Source organism: Ceratosolen solmsi, unplaced genomic scaffold (genome assembly GCF_000503995.2).
Source record: "Ceratosolen solmsi marchali unplaced genomic scaffold, CerSol_1.0 scaffold6, whole genome shotgun sequence".
Taxonomy (NCBI): domain Eukaryota; kingdom Metazoa; phylum Arthropoda; class Insecta; order Hymenoptera; family Agaonidae; genus Ceratosolen; species Ceratosolen solmsi.
The window spans coordinates 123,612-144,998 of NW_011948414.1; the positions used below are offsets into that span (position 1 = coordinate 123,612).

General features: G+C 26.0%; 1 protein-coding gene across 2 annotated transcripts; it reads right to left on the minus strand.

Annotated features, from left to right (window-relative positions):
* Positions 1–645: 645 nt before the first annotated feature.
* On the minus strand, positions 646–19,933 carry LOC105367749 (perlucin-like protein). Of its 2 annotated transcripts, XM_011506519.1 has the most exons (5): positions 19,465–19,933; positions 16,143–16,286; positions 3,863–3,972; positions 2,900–3,135; positions 646–1,041 (listed from the first exon to the last, which is right to left on the minus strand). In XM_011506519.1, the coding sequence occupies exons 1-5, from the start codon at positions 19,541–19,543 to the stop codon at positions 927–929; spliced, it is 684 nt and encodes a 227-aa protein (XP_011504821.1). In that variant the 5' UTR covers positions 19,544–19,933; the 3' UTR covers positions 646–926. The 2 variants fall into 2 exon arrangements, with proteins under 2 accessions (XP_011504821.1, XP_011504822.1); XM_011506520.1 differs by lacking the exon at positions 16,143–16,286.
* Positions 19,934–21,387: the final 1,454 nt, after the last annotated feature.

The window sequence follows — 21,387 nt, forward strand, 5'->3', positions numbered from 1 at the left end:
ACAGATATTAGTAAAAAGTAAAATATTATATAAAAATACAAATTTTTTTTTGTAACTCTATTTATTATTTAGTTAATAAAATAGTAAAAATCATGTATACCCAATATATACTTAATATCTTTGCGTAATCTATCAACTATTTACTAAACATTACGTTAAATTGTCTTTCTTTCTTTCGTACTTCCTTTTCTTCTTTATAAAATACAGTATACGATTTTATTATAAAATTAAATAGATATATGCTATGTAGTAATCGTTAAAGTAAAATTCAATTACTTTTAAATATATTCGTTTTTTGATTTAAGAGAATCGTATTAATCATGATTATCGCTCTTTACCCTTTAATTTATTACATTCCTTTACAGAGTATATTTTATCAGCTAGATATTATTGATAATATATAAACACGTAATGAGTAGTAATCAAGTTGAAGAATACAATATGTGAGTGTAAGTTGTTGATAATTATATAAAATTAAGCTATGAGATAAAACATTTATCATTCAGTTGCATTTGAAAACGTTCATCAATAAATAATATTTATGAGCTATTGTGGAATGCGCGATAGCTTTAATATAAAAAATACGAAAGAGCATTTTTCTTTGAAAAGAGTTGATGTCAATTTACCAATAATATAGAGTTAAGAAAGCATTCTTTTGCAAACGATATCTCGACGATGGAATAAAACATTATTTCTTCCGTGCGAATTGATGTGAATCGTTACGGAGGCCCGAAAAGTCTCGCATGAGATTCTTAAAGTCCTGCTATACAACCGAGCCTCTTTTCGTTCTTCGTCGGCATAAAATACCATTTCATACCATCGACAGACAATCTCTCGAGCTTAAAATTTTTTAAGTAAGTTTTATCGTCCTTCCTCATCGAAGAAGAGAGATTGAAGAAAAGAGAATAAAGTTATAAAGGATGTCACTACACTTCACACACAAAGAAGGTTTCGAAACTGCATGGGCTGTCGTTCCATTTGAGTCCTTTGCTATCGCGGTTCCACAACTCCAAGCAATCCTCCTCCTCGCCATTTTCATACCTACGAGGAGAACCAGAATTATATGAGACGGTATTTTTTATTCATTAGAAAGCGTTGCAATGATTTTTCTCGTACTATTCATTGCTTTTAACGAACTATTATTGTAATTACGATTTTATTTTTAATCATTTGACGGCCAATGAGAGAATAAAATATATGCTTATCTATTTCATTTATCTCAAGTTTGTATATTCGGCATTGTAATTGACGTTGATGTAAAATAAAAATAAACATAGAAACAGTTATTTGTGCAATTTATAATATATATATATATATATATATATATATAAGTTTATTTTCATCAAATCGTTACTTTGTATAATTTTCACCATAAAAATAATTAATTCATATTTCATTTAAATCTTTAACCTCGTTTTAAAATATTTTACACTTAAATTGTACACTCGTGAAAGTAATTTATATATTATATTCTATTTAATACTAATTAAGTATGCTGATTCATTGCCCCTTAAATAAAATTTAAAATTTTTTTTTGAAAATTTATACTATTATTAATGGAAATGCAGCATTAGATTCGATGACATTCAATCAAGAATTTATGTTAAAATTAAGATTTTTTTTTTTAATTCGAGAATTTAAGAATGAGAAATATATTTTTATTTCCAATATAGTCAAGTAGATTTGAATCAAAGTTCTTGCACGTTATTATAATTTGCTATACAGAAAGACGTTTGATTATTTTATTATATATATATATGTGTGTGTGTGTGTGTGTGTGTGTGTGTGTGTGTGCGCGCGTGCGTGTGTAAATTACATAACACGAACGCTACAATGTAAGCGTAATAGGCACGTCAATACAAAAAGTACTCTAATTTCAAATAAATTAGAATCAGTACAATGCAGCAATTGCATTGAATTAAAAAATTCTTGTTACGTATCCGTGATACGAGAATAATTACGAAATGAAAGCTCTAATGTTCTAATTACACATCGTTTAATTCATGTCCGATTGGGAGACGGTGATTAGCCTCGTCTTTGCGTAAGTCCCAAGGAATATACATTGAACATTACCCAAGCTCCCGAGGTAGATCCGAGAAAGATATGCACTCTTCTTTGCAACTCTTTCCTTTCATTCCTTTATTTTCCGAAGATAATTAGTAAATAAGAAAACTTAAATTTCCGCCTTGAGATTAAGAATTTCATATTGCTTTTTCTATCGAACTTCTAAATATCAATTAACTTTACTTTTTTCTATAGATTTTTGTAATCATTAAACTTTTCGTTCATTAGTGCTCTTGTATATGATATGTATTATCGAAAGAAAAAAAGAAATGATAAAATGAAAGATCGAAAATTTATTGTTATCAATTTCTAACGAATAATATTCGCATTAAATTAAATTTATATAATAAAGGTGCTTAAGTAAAGTAGCGAGTATCGGATTCTGATTTACAAATTGTAATTGACCTGAAAAAATAACAAAAAGTATTATTTCGAAAAATTGACGGAAGCCCGTAGAATTAATTATTCTCAAGATTTTCTTAAACCAATAAGAAATTCTTTTTACGTGCATTAGACCATATCCTGCAATAATTATTCCATTCGTATGTTATAAAATACTTAAGTAATGGCGAATACCATGCGAGTAGTGAATTTTTTATACTTAATTGCCGTTTGTCTATAATTTCAACTACAGCCTATCAATCTCAATAACGTAAACGGTCATTCAGACTCTCACCCAAATTAATGATGCAGGATGCTCGGGGACGCTCAAATATCTCACATTAGTCACATATATATTACTGGTACGCGCAACAATATTTCGCAATGTATAATCCGTCCATGGACCAAAATATACGATTCTCAAACTATCACGATAAACGAATGCTGTAAATACCGAAAGTTATTAGGTTCGCCGGCGTTCCAATTCTCGAAAGTGATAGGCCAGCCATTCGCCATCCAGAAGAAAGCCCCTTCCACGCCTTGATCGGTGCCCGATGTCCAGAAGTGCTCGTGACCCAGCCCGAAGTCCTTTATATGCTTTTCCAGCTTATCATTCTCTTCCTGGGAACTTATGCTAACGAGGTGCATACCATGATAGCGACAGTACTGGGCCGCCTTGTACCAATTAGCCTGCGAAAAATATGCGTGTCATTTCAGTTATCCCGCTTTAAGAGGAAAAGATATGTTTCATTAGGACGGAGCAAACAGGATTGAGCCGATAAAGATGACAGGGAAACGAGGTTATTGTTTATACACGATGATACTCGTTGCTATAAATAATGGACGTTATAGTCATATTACGAGGGAAATTTTACTCTAATAGAAGTGTTGTTTACATATAATTATAGATTGAAGGAGCGATAAGAGCCCGGTTTCTTGTGGCTATGAAACTTAGTAACTTATGATTTTAATAGCTTTATTTGGACATTATTTTAATGTAAATAAGTTCCAAGATAATCGTTGATGTTATAATGTCGTTTATGAAATAAGCTTAAACAACTGTATAATCAGACTATGAAAACAATTAAGATAATTAAATCTTTCTGCAACTTGTAGTCTGCAGTATTATAGTAACTGGAGATAAAAATTATTTGTCGTAATAGAATTTTACTACAATATTGAAGAATTGAGATATTAAATTATTGAAAAAAGAATATGTCAATGTGTTATAATTCAAAAAATAATTAAACAATAGATATTTATAATTAATAATATGAATTTCACTCTAATTATATATACAAATTTCTTATGATACATAATACACACACACACACACACGCGCACACACACACACGCACACACGCACACACACATAGATTTACGTTTGATTTATGAATGTCGGAAGCTTCTTTATTACCTTAAAGAAAATTCCTAAATAATAGCGCTTCTCGCCAAGTTTTAAAAGTGGCATAGTCCATTTCGTGGTCCTTGAGCTTATCGTTTCATCAGCGCAATTCGGACAGTCATCTACAATATATAAACATATCTAAAATATTGCAATAAATGCCAATGTTTAAATAAAACTATTAATATTACACTATTATCAGATAATATCATTCTTATTCTAATAAATTGTTCATCTCTGTCAAATCTAATATCGTATTAATAATCTATATAATGAAATAGAATAATTGATTGGTAATTTATATCGTAGCATATAATTGGTATACACTTCTCGTATCCTTTATCTAATCAATTTCAAACGAATTTTTCACCTTCTATCGCTTAACAATTGGTACATATAATTGAAAGAATTATTTGCTAATAAATAGCTAACTTTTGCAAAAAAAAAAAAAAAAAAAAAAAAAAAAACCCCGAAAAAAAAAAAAAAAAAATCCCGAGTAAAAGATAAGTGATCGACATTTATTGCCAATTATCAGTTACTTTATCGATAAACTTTATCTGTACTGACATAAGGTTTCGGCAATTTTTCTCTTTATTAAACTTAAAATTAATAATAAATTAGTAATACCCTCTGCGCAATTACTTTATAATGATAAATGAGTTAAATAGTTCATACTGCATTTGATGAATAAAGTGACGCAAATTTAATCAAATCAATTACAATCAAATCAATCTCCTAATTCTAATTACATTACAAACGAACTTAAGACCAATTCAACCGAATTAATGCAGAGTTTTTTATCAACTGTTACGCGCAAAAATCTGCAAACGACGCAAAAACCTCCAATCCACACAATAAATTAGCTATATTGCAATAAAATGCTTTGTTGTTGGTTTAAAATTGTTATACAAAAGATTAATAATATTAAAGTCATGGAGAAATTTTGAAATATTAGTTATAGCGAATAGAGTTATTCTAAATGATAGTCTATCTGGCATGCACACGCAAGGTTAACTACGAGTATAATCAAAAGGAATATTAAAATTTCAAGCGATATGACTATAATCTAACTTAATAATTCACTTTACCTTCTTCATTACATTCAAATTAAATATACATTCAGTCCTTAATAATACTCAATAGAGAAATGGATTTTGTTTTCATAAACTATACAAAGATAATATTATCATCCCTCCCAAAATATAAGGAGATTAATTTAGCCTATGGGGATTATATGTCACATAAACATTTATGATTCTAAGTATTTACGCTTCATCTGTTATGAGAAGAAACAATCGATACATTTCATTTGATTGGATCAATGAAACATTGTTTCGCCTATTTCGTAATTATATTTTATTTTTATGTCTCAGTATCATAAGAATCCCGATTTATATAAATTATGCACTTCTATAAGATTGTTTTCACTATTACATTTAGTAATGACAAAAAATTAATAAATACTAAAACAAATAATTTCTCATCTATTTATCATACGATTCTTCTTATTAATTATTTGTATTGCTAGAATTTGTTTAAGCGACTGAACTTTAAACGTTATGAAAATGGTTATACAATTATTAAAGAAAATAAGCGTTGCGCTGTGAAAATCGAAATCAACCATTTAATTCAATTCCAACAGTGCGCCACTAGAACATAATAAGACTGGCTCTTACGTAGGGAAATCATTTTCCAGAATAGGATAGTAGGAATGACACAGGTTTCATTTCCTGATCTTTCTTTCCAAGAATGAATGCAATGTAAAATATGTACGAAAAAAATTCAATGCCTTCATATAGTTTATATATATATATATATATACTCTTAAAGAATTTCTATTTCCTAATCCTATTCAAAACATGATTTAAAATTTATTAGAATAAGGTAATTAGTGTTAGATTTAACCATCTGACTTGTCAAAATAATATATTAAATAAAATACACTAGTCATAGTGTGTTTTTCATAATAACATTCAATTTACGTTTTTTCGTAACCAATAATTTCATTGTTAGCAAAATCAGAATTTCATTTAAATGTGCAAGTGTAAGTATCCGAGCGCGCGCGCGCGCACGTACACACGTAAAACAATGCATACATGCACATCGCAGAACACGTCCGAATTAATATAAAACACATAAGAATTGACAAATATAACATATAATTTTTTTTGCATTTATAACATACATGCACACATTTTTTCGCTGTTTCCTACTTTTATTATATTTCATAATAAGTGGAGTATCGAATAAGTTTAAAGAAAATTCTTTTTTACTTTGTATTAAGCTTTCTCAGTTCGTAATTCATAACTTGTTTCGTCTCATCTTCCTTTCCATATTGATGATACTTGATATTCATATAGAAAGCAGCCAACTAAAAGAAAGTTAAATCAGATTATGAAATATGTCTAGAAATAAAATAAAACCAAAACTATAATTTGTACTGAAAAAAAAAGCTAAATATTAAGATTAAATTATTTGGATGGTCATTTTTTATCGTCTCACTTCAATATTACAGTGCTCACTGTTATATCACATATCCAATGTTAATTGTATATTCTATTTTATTGAAGAGTAATTAACTTGATATTTTTAAACGTGAAGAAATTTATGCCTTTATGTAATTGTGCATTAAATAACAGGTATGCAAGTGTGTCGATAAATTATCAATATTCCAAGATAAAGCGAAGATTTATTAATCGCCATATTAATATCATCAAATAACAAAAAAAAATTAAAATAGTTTTTTAAAAAATTTGAATGACTGATAGATTTTTGTTAGAGGCTCATATAATAAATAGTACATTAATAGTTTTACTAGAAAAACTTACATACCAACGATATTTAACTTTTATTTTTATAATATACAATGTATTTACACTCACATCGACTTTTTCTTTTATAATTTTGAATAAATTTACATACTTATATGTTTTTATTTTTTTCTAAATTGAAAATTTGCAAAAGAGTATTTAATTAACAACACATTATGAAAATGGTGAAAAAATATTTTGACATTTCTGCATGCATCAAAGTATATTATTTGTAGAAAGTTATAGTCAGCGTGTTTTTTCACTTGTATATGTGTATATTATTCGTATCCAAGTGAAATGCACGTGTGAATATACGACTCGATTAATTAAAAAATGACTGAATAATTTTTATCTCGGTTGATTGATTTCATTCTTTTAAAAATAGTTGATGAAATTGTTTCGCTCAACATTCATAAGATTGAATTAATTAACATTGAATATATATATATATATATATATACATATATAATAAATATCTTTTACATTGCTTATTTTTAATTTTTACATTGATTTGAAAATTTTAATGAATAAGTTTAACAATTTACAATGTTATGTTATGTTATGTTATGAAAATAATCTGTAGTTTTCAAAGACATTTCCAAATAAATTTTCTTGTAATTTTTTATTTCATTTGCTATTGTTCTTGTTGTATTATTATAGTGATTGTTATTGTTATTACTTTGAAATTACAAGAATAAGTAAACAGTGCACGGTTCCTTTAGAATCGGGTCAGTAGGAGAAGTGTGTAAAAAAATTTTTTTTTAAGCAACTTACGATAACTTTTCACAACATTAACTACGTTTTATAAAGGTTTGTAAATTGCTGATTTTTAACGATTTAAACTTATTATTACCCTTAAGATTTTTAGCAGTTAAATTATTAAATTTTGTAAATCATTAAAATAAATTGTAAATTACTCATTTATTTGATAAATGCATTTTTTATTTATTTTATATATAGTGAAAAATTTGTAATGAAAAGTGCACCATTTTGCTATGTTAAATATATAATGCTAAATGCTTATATATATATATATATATATGATATAATATTATGAGATTATTAGATAATATAATGATATGCTAAATATTTCTAAATATATATTCGACTATAAATACGTAGAAAATTATAATTCTTGTACAATCATAATATTCAAAAAATTAAACTTTTCATATTATTAAATAAGCATTGCTCTGAATGTACTATCTTAAATTATAAGAGAAACTGCATGAATAATTAAAGAAATATTAATAAATAATTTTTCAGAAAATAAATTTTAAATTGAAACAAGTCATTGACAAGTTTTGTGAAATAACTTTTCAATTTATATATTTCAATTTTAGAAGAACACTAGTAAAATAGAAATCTTACAGATTCTTTTATAAATATTAGATTATTCAAACATATTGTATAGCTCTTTGTTAAACTATTTTTCAATAATATTATAACTATTAAATTTTAAATTTACATAAATGCAATATCGTGGATATAATTCATTTAGAATAACGTATCGTCTGACTTTTGATAATCTTCTGAGATATCACGAGTTAGTTCTAAATTCTTTTCTGAAAAGAAGATAACGAACGGGAGGCAATAAAGCAATCAATCCACTTTCATATCTGTCACATCGCGAAAGCGCCAACATACCGAGTTTCGCATTAGCCGGAATAAATGATAGAACGAAGGTACAAAGTCAGGTGGATATGCCCCAGGTGGTGGAGTTTCTCAATCAAGGTTAAAGGATGGTTGCTGAGTGACGTTGGCAATAATAAATACCTGAATTATATCAAAAGGTGAGTTTATACAGACGGAATAGTTTAATTATTCATTGTACATATATGGAAACTCACAAAATCACAATATTAATTTAAATACTTTGAATTTGAATGACAACAGAGTAAACGAAGATTGAAAAACAAAGAATTCAAAAGATTCAAGTATCATTTTTGACAATAATTTTAAGAAAAATAGAGTAAAAGAATTTTTATATACATTACAGCAACAAAGGAAGTAAACTGGATGTGTAAAACTGGAAGCTATTATTTCTAATAATATTGTTTTATTTATTAATAAATCATTATTTAGCGTTAAGCTTTTGTTTAAAGCTTAAGTATTAAAATCATATATTTAATTGTCGAAAATCAATATTTCATGCGATTAAGAGAATTTGTTTAATTTTAATCTTATATTCCTCTCATAATGTTGTTAAATATATTAAATTACAAATTGTTTTTGTATTGTGTTGAAATGCATAGAGTTAGATTTGTTTTACATTATAAAAGAAGCAGCAACGTGGAAATCTCAATTAAAAATAATTTAAAAAATTTTATCCGAAGCTATAAAATTAAGATATTAAAAAGCAAAATATTTATTAAAATCATAGAATTAAAAATGACTCTGTTAAAAAAAAAGATAATAAAATTAATTTTGAAATATAAAATATGTTTATTGAAATAATAGTAGTCATTTATTTACTTTAAAAATACTTTTAAATGAGAAATATATAAATGATATACAAGAAAATTTCTATAATTTTATCATTGATAAATATGTTAATTTCAAAATTTTTAATCAATCACCGATAATGAATGTTACAAAAAAAAAAAGAAGAAGAATTTTCAAAAACTTTCTAAAATTTTTCTAGATCAGTTATGAATTCTTTTAGATTAATTAATTTGCATTCCAAATTAAATTCTAAATAATAATAATATTTCTTATATCAATAACTTGGGTTTAATAATAATATTTTAATTTACAAGAATATAAAATCGCATTAAATGATATCATATTTCTATTCGTTTTTACAGACTTTTCCCTTTAATGTAAGCAAATTAATAATTTAAAAATAATAAAAGCTTATTCCATTTTCGAATAGTCAAGTTTTCATAAACTACAAATTGCAACAATTAATTATTACTATATTTAATAAATTATAAATTATTTTAAATTTAAGTAATGGTAAAAAAAAAATAAACATAGATTTATGCAAATTTCGTTTTCTATAATTGATTGTTAAATTTCTCATTGCATACCTTGAATTTCAATAATTCACTTTTCTTGTTACTTGCAAAATAAAAAATAAGGTAAAACAAATACTACACGTTTTATTATATCTGTTTTATCATTATATTTAAATGATTATGTTAAACGATAAATATTAATATGCCCATAAACTTGGTTATTGAATGTTTAATTATTATGTCCTTAGACCTTAATTAATGTCTAAACAAAATATCTTAACTTAATGCATAAATTTTCTTTGCTCGACCATGATTTCATATTAATGAAAACCATAAAAACAAGTATAATAAATGTCAGCATATGTTGTTAAAATACAAATAAAACTTGGAAAAAAAAAATAAATAAATTACATTTTGTATAAAGTAAAATCAATTCTTTTATATACTGTTACATAAAAATAAGAAATCTCAAATAAACGGCTTGACTCGATTGGAAATTGAAGCCAGGACCTTCCATTTTTTACTTTGGATTCTCTCCACCCAACTAAACCTACCGGTTATTATATGCTTTTTATCGTCATATCGTAATCGCAATACGAAACCAGATACCAGCAAAGCATACGTGACAATATAAATATTATAGTAATTTATTAATAAATAAAGTAACGAAACATTCGTTATAACGACTAGCACTCCAATTTTCAAATATAATTCAAAGAAAATTTTTCATTTCTTTTCGCTTCAATTAATTATGAAAATCTTTCCATGTATAAAGTATATAAAGATAATTATTATTGAATTATAAACCTTAGTGATGTACAAATAATGTTTTTAATAGCAATCGTACTTCACTTTTTAGTTATTTACAATTTATAATATTAATTGTGAAGGAAAATCGGTGTCAATTTAGTATTCAAATTAAAATTTAGTATTAAAATCTTGTACGAAGAGAGTGTTTTTGTAACAAAATAATAATTATTATTTCAGCAATGAATTATACTTTATTCGTTACTTTAAGCTATAAAAATTATGTGCAATTTTAGTTTCTTCAAATTCAGTTTCTCAGTTCTTCAAATTTAAAAGTATAATTAAATTCTAAATTTATCAGAGAATATATTTATGGATTCATAGTATTTTATTATTTATTTAATTTACATTCATTATTAATAATTTTTATCGGTGTCTATTTTATTATGTATTAATTTCGTTCATTTTCATTTCCATGTATATTAATTTTATAAAATAAATATTTTATATATATATATATATATATATAATACAATTATTAAATAAGAATTCCTAAAGATGTTTCGATTATCAATGTTATTAAAATTTTCATATATTCGTAACTTTGGAAAATTAATATATACGGAATATGCATGATTGTAATGATTAGTTTTTGTTAAATAGATAAAGTAATAAAATTAATGAAACTATTATAATACACAAAAATACTGTATTTTTTTTCTAAATGAATTCAAATAGATGGCACTATTATTGATAAGAGTTATACACTGAAATTGAATAGTCAAAGCGTTATTTAATATGAAAAATTTATTGCAATAGAGGTATGAAATTTATGAGAAATTTACAGTTACACACAAGTAATTTGAACACATTATACAATAACATAAATATTTATTCAAAATTATTATTATTTTTTCCGAATTATTATTTTCATTATATATCGATATATTAATGTACTTTTGTAACGTATAAGCCAATTGTTTAATAATTATATCGTATCCGTAATAGTCATAAAGAAAATCGACAATATTCATAAACACTGCGCGAAAGAATTATTTTGAATAGGAAAAAAACTTTTTTTGTTGATAATCGTATCTAATTAATCATATAGTAATTTACCTTCAAAAATGTTTTCAAAAATCGTCGAAATAATTATAAAGAATTATTTTTTCTGGACATATTTATGCAGGATTATTTTTGCCGATATGTCAATATTATTCTGCCCATCAATCTCCTTTATACTTCCTAAGATAAATGTTTCCCTCACCTCCCCCCCCCCCCCCCACAACCAACTGATATTATTATGATTATATTGCCTTATTATCAGAGTAGTACGAAAAGTCCACAATTATATTTTTTACAAAAGCAAGTGATTATGCATCGAGATCTTCATGTAAGAAGTCTAGGTGAAAGTGGACCACACTTTATAAATGTTTCGTTTTCATCGATATTTGCGCAATAGTTAAATAAGAGACCATCATAATTCTTATGAGTAGAACAAAAATCATGGAAAATAAAATAATACGAAATATTGTAAATATATTTAATAATACATAAAAATTATCTAATACAAAATACGACGTATAATTAAGTTTTAAATTCTTTCCAAGGGTCATAAACAAAATTTTAAGTGAACGTACAGATATAGAGCAATTAAATACGAAATGAATAAATGTAGAATTATATAAACATGGATTAATTATATATTTGGTTTAGTTTATAAATGTTATTTTTATCATTTAATTCGTAAATATTGTAATTAATTAAATGTGATTTGCTTACTACTCATGTAATTAACGTACTTGAGTAATTAATAATACTTGTAAGTATATATATATATATATATATATATATATATGATTGAAAAAAATAGGACAAAATATTTATTTATAAGATTTCTTGAAGTATAATAATATATTAATAACAAATATATTAATAAATATATTTATTTAAGAAAACACTTAAAAGTATTTATTTACATTATGATTTGTTTTATAGTTTTCACTTATTATTATTTTTTTTTATTTTAACTTTAATTTTAATTTTTAAGATATTATATGGAAGATTTAATTTCGGAGTTGTGCACATTTCCAGTTCAGTAAATCATTTGGAAAATTTAGTTAAATGACTCTAAATTCACTAAATTTCAACTAGCTAAGCCTACCTAACCCCTACCCAAATGAAAAATTAAATCAACAAAGAATCATTATAATAGTACCAAAAACATAAAACTTTTAGTAGAGAAATTGTTAAACGAAGTCTATTTTTATAAAAGTACATATAAGATGGTAATTTTAAATGATTGAATAGACGTATTTTAAGATAAATTAAAATAAAATATAAAAAACGATTATTAATTAGTGAAAACGTTCACAATTCTAATATAGTCGCGCACTTTTTTTTTTTTTTTTTTTTTTTTTACCTAAAACCGTATGAGTTAGTTTAAAGGAGTAAAAATTTATTAAAAAATATTTCGCTTTTTGATATTGATTTAGTTTGATGAAGCGAAAGCTTCACTCACCACCAATCGCAATTGTATAAGACATAAATAAAAATTTGTAGAAAAGTATAAAGTAATTAGAAGTATTACTAATGTTCTAATATACAAATGACATTATAGAAGAATAAATTGCAGTAGAACTACTTTTTGAAATAAGAATTGTAACGAAAAAAAGTTACATAAAGCGTCTCCGTCTCAATTAATCTCAGCTGCACTGTTTTTTTTTTTTTTTTTTTTTTTTTTTTTTTTTTTTCATTATAATTCCTATAAACGATCCCAAAAAAGATCTCAAGCCGTTCTTTAAACGTTGGCCAACGTATTTTAAAAAGTTTGAAGCTGCAACAGGATCTCGCTTCTCCCTATCCATCCTTTGCAGAAATACGTTACGCAGGCGGAATCCTTTTACCGAGTGTACACAACGCAGTTACAAATCGTCGAGCGCCTTCTCCCTCATCCGTATAAAGTCAGATATAAAAAAATGAAGGCGTAACGCGAAGTATCAATCCAATCGCGCGCATCTCATCGACTGCGCGAAACACAATGGCGCATTATAATAATAGAGTAAGAACTTGGAACGGAAGTTCTGTTTTCAGAATGAGGAGAGTATTGGCGCTGGTCCCTCTCGTTCCTCCACTCATGAGCTTCGCGCGACGTAACTTTCTAATTAGACTCGATTAGACAACGAAATTGGCTACGACGGCTAATGGTTGATATGTGTAGCCGCTCATTGCGGATATACATTCGTTTCACCGGGCGAATGGAGAGAAACGTACGCTGTGAGAAATATCGGCTGCATAGCAAAGCCGTTGTGTACGCTGTCGCAATGTTACGGCCGTTACGTTATAACTTTAAGGTATACGATGCGGTTGAAATAAAAAACGCGAGATCTTTTAATTGCATGGAGAATCTTGAATCTTTCGACCTTATGCGGTTATTGTGAACAGCTCCGTCAATTGCTTAACTCCGCAGCATCCACTCAACCTTCATCGCTTGTTAATTGGGAATAAGTTTATTTTTGTGGAAAGATTTGCTTAATTTGCATATGAAACGTGAAATATTTCTTGGGTGCAGAAAATTGGTGATATTTTTGAGATGAAGGAAATCCAGAAAATAATTAAATACGAATTTAAATACGAAAGTTTCGAATTTAAAATAGAAATTTTCTCTTCATTAATTCCAATGGGTATAAATATATAATTTTTTTTTTTTTTTTTTTTTTTTTTTTTTTATGAAACTAGAGATAATATATTAAGTTCACGATTATCACATAAATCAAGGCCTTGATAAAATACTGAATTTGAGAAAAGAACTTTTTCAAGACGGATATTTGGTTTGTTTTTCGAAAGTTCGCACTTAATTAGAATATATTATTTTCCTTAGCTTAAAGTTAATCATTTTAATACACGCCAATATATATTAAAAAACTTTTGAATAATTCTTACATTTTAATCTTTTGATACATTAAATCATATTATATTAGTATCATGAACTAGCACCTGTAGGTAGAATTTTATTAAATTAATGATATAATGGTACATCGTATATTATGATTTTATGATAAATCGACATGCGGCGAGGACTATATCACCGATCATTCAAGCCTACCGTAATGAAAATATCAATAGTTTTTTAGCACATTATTATTATTAAATTTGCTACGAATATCTTTTTAAAGTAAAATAATGATGTAAGATTTCATGTGACTTTTAAACATATGAATTATTATTATATGGAAATTATTTCAAAATAGATAATGTTTAGAAATAAATAATAAACTGTAAAGAAATAATAAGAATATTGTATTTCATGATTTATACAATATTTTTATATTAAAGATTAAGTAAGTTTAGATAGATGCTATCCTTATAATTTGAATATATCAAGTTATATTTGATTGATTATTATCAATATTATGAGCTTTTTATATCTAATTATTATGTTGTTCATACATTTTTATGCGTAAAATAAATGACAGGTTAAGTGTTCACTTATTTAAATACCATTATTTAGATAAAATGTGTAATGCTTATACGTGCAATTACATAAATAAAAAATATGAAATATATTTTCATTCGATAAAAGAAGAATTCGGTAAGAAAAGCATTATGAAGTTAACTTTTCATATACTAAACAAAGGTTATTTTACTATTGTTAAATTATTCCTTAAAATAAGTAATCGTTATCACTTATTTTATATAGCGTACATATTATAATTGTAATAATTAACGCCTTTTGTTATTAGCTAATCAGTTAGGTAAATTCGTTCATTCAACGCTTCATTACGAAAAAATAATTGAAAACTTATTTAATAATTAATAATTTGATACTTCGCATAAGTTTTACAAGCTTCATCTGAATAAATAATTAAAGATGATTTTAATAACAATAGATAATAAAATAATGTAATATAGTCATTTGATATTAGGAATATTAGCGTTTGTTGATTAATTTAAAAAAAAAAAAGAAATTTTTTATCATTTAAAATACATAATTTGTCTCAAGAAGATTTAATTGGCGACAAAGTTACAAAAAAATATATATATATTGTTCAACGTGATATATGTAAGTGAAAGTCTTTTATTACATATTTCCTTGAAAGGCCAAATCAAGTTTAATACTAAGATTAAAAAATAATACAAGTACTAATTTATAATTTATACTTGATTTCTAGTGTAATTTCGATTAAAAGCAAATTTTTTAAATAAGTACCATTAATTCGTGCACAAAATTCGAAAAAATCAGTCTTCAATCGGTATAGATATTATTGCATCGATATTAAATGTTATTTAAATATAAAAGCGACATCCTTTCAGTATGGATAATGAAACAACATATTATATAATAATGCAAAAAATTTGCAATATCTGTACGTAAAATATGAAAATTGAGTAATTTATTATAATTTATGTTACATCGTATATTGATTCATATTGTTATTTAATCAAGAAAAATATGACAAATTTCTAATATTGTATAGGAGGCTTTTATTATTTGTAACTTTTACAATCAAAGTAATTTATAGCCATATTAGGTCAGAAGACCCTAATATTCCAAATGAATACTGGAAAGAGATAAAGAATTCGGTTATATTCAGGCATTTTTAGCGATAAAATTTCAAATATTTAGTATTATTGGTTTTTTTTTTTTTTTGTTGACTTCTTTGTTTTGTAATAAATCAATTTTTCAATTTACAGCATTGAATCGCTCTATTATGCTAAATGGATAAGGATGATTTAAGCGTCTACCACCGAATAAGAGCAGAGAAACGAACTTACATGTCAGCTCGTTTTCAATGTTTTGCAGCTTAACATTTTCAGCAAAGGAAAATCTGAGGGGGCTCGAATGTTCGCGCTGTCGCTGATTGAGATCGAGCTGGCGTTTCTTCGCGTTTCTCCCCTGATAGTGCAGGTGGCTTGTAGCTGTGTGCACGTGTATTGTTGTTTTTCATTGAGAGTGAAAAAAAGTAAAAACAAAGAGGACGGATAATAGAGGAAGGATGACAAACAAGAATGAGATAGATTAAACAATGTATGCTACGCATTATGAGCTTATATATTAGTATGCACTGACAAAAGTATTTTTGACATTGACGAGATGATAGATTGTTGATCACGATTACAATTGTGCGATCAGGAGCTTGGGAGTATAAAATCGAGCTATGCTATATAATTACGAAGAACGTTTGCATGAAGCATTTTACTCTTTTCGTTTATAAGACTTATAAGAATTATTATTTCCAAACATAATTAAAAGTTCCTCTTACGAATCACGTTAACAAAATATTCAAAATAATTTACATACCATTGGATTCAGTGCAACGAAATTAAACATAAACTTATAAAATACATTAATAAAAAAAAGAAAAAAAAAGAGAAAAAAAGAAAAGAAAAAAGAAGAATAAAATTTAAATCGACGTGTTAAAAATATCATTTTTAAATAATTAATTTTATTTATTAAGATTTTTTTAACCATGTTTAATTAACTTCCTACATTATTTTCATACATTATACGTACACAGTTTTTGATTTTGATAAAATATTGTAATAATATTTTATTATAAGACTTATATTTTGTTAGTGCATAATAATAATTTATACTTTCCAAAAATCACAATCAATAAATGCTTTTATAGTATCTTGATAATAATAAATTTTACATAATTTTTTAATTAATTATTAATTCTATTGATTATAATTACAATTTTATCAAAATAATAATTGAAAATATTATTTTTAAATTATATTTTCGGAGAAACATTTATTCGATAGACAAAAATGTGCTCATAAATTTGTATTATAATTGTCTTAAAATATAGAATGATACAAAATTATAACTTATAATCTATGAAAAACTTTATTATACAACTAAAAGTTTCAACTTTTGACATTTTTATATTATGTCATACCACAAGTCATACATGTATTTTATAAAATTATTTGTAAGAAATGAAGGGATTAATTTGTAAAATAAAATCTCTTATTAAATTAAAAATTACTTTATATATGAAAAATGGGAAAACAATGATTATGTATTTCTTAATTTTTCGCGTTGGCTCTTTAATTACATTAATAAGTAAATTATACAGAGTCAATTGACTTATTATCTAAATAATAATTCAATCTAATTTTATATATTTATAGTAAAAAATATATTTATCTTACATTACTATACATAAATACAAATTTTTTAATTACATTATAATTTATTTCCATCGATTTAGATCACTTTACATATATTATACATTATAAATGTAAAAAAGTTGTTCGATTTTATACTATTTATTATACATTCGAATGTAAATGTAATTTAATATTCATCTTAAATTTATATGGGTTTATAATGCAATAATATTGCAATTAATATAATAAAAATATTATCAACGCTATTAGCTTTATTATTTGTTTTTGTTTTGTTTTGTTTTTATTAAATTAAAATTTAAACCATTAAATTAATTTTAAAATCCTTGAAATATATTTATATTTAAATTGGAAAGTTTGAGTTTTTTTACTGACTAATTAATTAATTCTAATTTTAACTGCCTTTTTGAGTTAATGATAAAATCATCATATATTTGTTATAATTTTTTATATAAATCATATTACGTTACTTACGTACTGCAAATATTACCTCACAACTGCAGATTATGCTTTAATTGTGATATATGATATTTTTAAAAATTTATTAAATTTAATTAAAAATTAAAAATTAAAAATTAAAAATTAAAAATTAAAAATTAAAAATTAAAATTTTTAATTTATATTAAAAAATCGCATGTAATTTAAGACTGTCGTTAAATTATTTTAATTTAATTTTTAAATAAACAAATACATTTTATTATAAATAATATATATTTTATATTTGATGATAAAGCATTGTTAGAGGATAATACATAATTATATCAAGGAACTGAAATTGCTTTTACCAACAAAATTATTGCTATCTAGGCCATTCTGAATATATAGTGTATTGTTTTAAAGTGGAAAGAATAGTATTTAATTCGAGAATCGTGAATATTATTGAAAATTCTAATCAATTCTTATATTGAAAGTCAATCTCTATAAAATAAATGTTTAAAATTTTCTTGAATATGAAATATACACACTGATAAATGTTCTTTAATACGTTAAGAACAGCATTATGAAATTACATCGCTAAAAATATTTTATATAATTATTTATTATTGAATTATTGAATAAAGCCATTCAATGCTATTTTAATCTGCATATTTTAACATTATATATATATATATATATATATATATATATATATATATATATATATATATGTATGTGTGCGCCTGTTTCTTTGTGTCCATGTGTGTTAATACTAGGTTATACAGGATTCCATATGTGTGTTCAATAATTTATGTTGAAGTATTTCATATTATTATATGCAAATTAAATCTATTATTTATAATACAACTTTTTTATATATATATATATATTTTTTATATAATTCATGCTCAATGATGGTATATCATAAATTTTAGAAAACGTTTACAAATTTATATGTTTTTTATTTTAATCGAATTATCTTTGGCTGAATATCGTCGAATAAAATATTTAAAAATTAAATATTTATTTATTGAATATTAACAAAGTGAAATAAGTGCGTCGAGAATCTTTAGCATTTTTTAATCGAAATGCTTTATATTTTCTGGGTGTAATTATATTATTCTGAATTAAAACTTGTCATCACTATAAATCTGATATTGTATCGTATATTAAAAGTAATTAATATTTAAATTGTATGTTACAAAGGGGTGTTGCAATATGCTGTGCTAATGCAAAATATACAAATATCATAGGTACGTATGCACATGTATGTAATACATTCATATTTGAATATGTAATAGATGTAACGTAAAGCTAAGTTTCGCGAAAAGTTAAGAAACCCGTGTCATGAATTTAAAAAAATCTCTTATCGCCTTTATTTTTTGAAAGGATTACCTTGTTAGTCGGTCAAATCTTCTTGTAAGTATCTTATAACGTCTGTTCAGTGATCGATGAATCGTAAGTAACAATGATGTTGGGATGTAAAAAAAAAGAAAAAAGAAACTTATATCGAGCATGATGTTATTACGCGTGTTATACCTACCGTTCAGCCTACCGGGTACGGCATTCATCCCGGCGATACTCGTCGCCACGACCAGCCCCAAAATAATCGTCACTAACATCCTCTCGTATTTCGTTCGGTTTGATATTCGGTCAAAGAAAGTTACTCTTCCACAATCGGCGCACAACCTTGGGAAAGGACTTTCACAGGTACACTCCTATAGCAGCCTTAGCACTACAGATTTCTTACAATCTGAAGCTGAATGTTATATCGAAAGCTGAGACGAATTATCTGGCGAGAGGATCGTTTGGATTGCTAGCAAGGATGCCGGGAAAAGCTCGACGAAACCTCAAACGAAAGGTTCGCGATGATGCTCCGTCAACTCCGGAACATCGAAATGCCGTCGCGAACGCAAAAACTTTCTCGAAGGCGCGAGTGCTTTTCCCGGGGCCTGCGCCTCTATGCGCACGGACAAAAATGTGCGGGAAGGAGGTTCGGAGACCGTGACGGCCGGCGAGAGAATGTCCCTTCAGATTTGGTGCGGGACGGCCGTCGTAGCCGCCGTCGCCGTAGACGCCGATTCGCGCGTTGTAAAATGAACAGGGAAAAGGAGCGCCTCCAGAGGTATAGCGTTTCTCTTTTGCCGTGCGCAAGGAGGGAATCTCTCCTTGAAGCTATGGGCCAAGACGAGCGAGGCCTCGTTATCGGGGGAGGAGGAGTAAAGGGAAGCTGCCAAGGAAAACGTGATCCTCGTCATTGGAAGCACGAGGGTGGCGAGTCTTGGCTAGACTGCCCGAATACCTCGACATCTCGTTGGAATTTAGTAATAATAATTGCCTTCATTGGTAAGAGGACGTGAAATGATTACGACAAGACTCATTGAATAAACGATTTGGGACTTTGAGAAAGATGTATTATTCATATTGAATAATTATTGTTCCGAAGAGGTCAACTTTACGATACTTCAGGAGCTTTAACAAAAATTTTACAAAGCTTTGATAATGAAAGTACTCGTCGTATAGATTTTGTACAAACTCATTATCTATATGACAAATGTAGCAAAATTTCTTTCTAATAGTAAATCAAACACCTCACTCGGTAATCTCGAGAAAATAGAAGCAATATTTGAAAAATAAAAAAAAAGAAGAAGAATTTAATTGGTTTGGCATCTATATGCATTGATTATTATTCATCATTCAGAAGATTAATGATCTGTTTTTTAATAGGAAGAAATATAAATTTATAAATATAATAAAAATGTTATTTGAAAGTATTATAACAATATTTATATTTACATTATACATTGTATTATGACTTATCCAGTAACAAAAATCTGTTTACTATGCGAAGGTTTTTTTTTTTTTTTTTTTTTTTTTCCACGGTAGTAAATAACATAACGATATTTATTCCTTTATATTAAAGCTATGAAAAAGAATTATTTCATCAGTTTTCGGAAATTACAATGATAAAGGTACTTAGATATTGCTGTCTTTTCATAATACGTATATATATTTCTTTATTTTTAAAGGTTCTTCTTAAAGGTATTTATTGCCCGTTCAATGTATAACGAATATTTGCTTGATTCTTAACGTCAATTAAGGTTAATTAGCCTTTTATATTAAAACATAAAATAAAAACAAGGCACGACTTTTATTTAAACGTTTACATTGAAAAAACGAAATGTAATAAATAAAAAGATTTATACAGAATCGATGTAATTTAATGAACAGGTGGTGCAAAACATTACAGATCTCATATCGAAGGAATTATAGGCCCGAATGTATAATGAAATATTAAAAAAGTATTTCATGAATTATTGTTACAAGCTTCTATTAAATAATTTATTTAAAATATTTATTACGGAAAATGTAGGCAGTACGTGTATTATATTTGTTAGTAACTCACGATAAATAAGTTTAAACAAATCTTAATTTCTAAGTGTAATGTTGAAATATCGTAATGAAA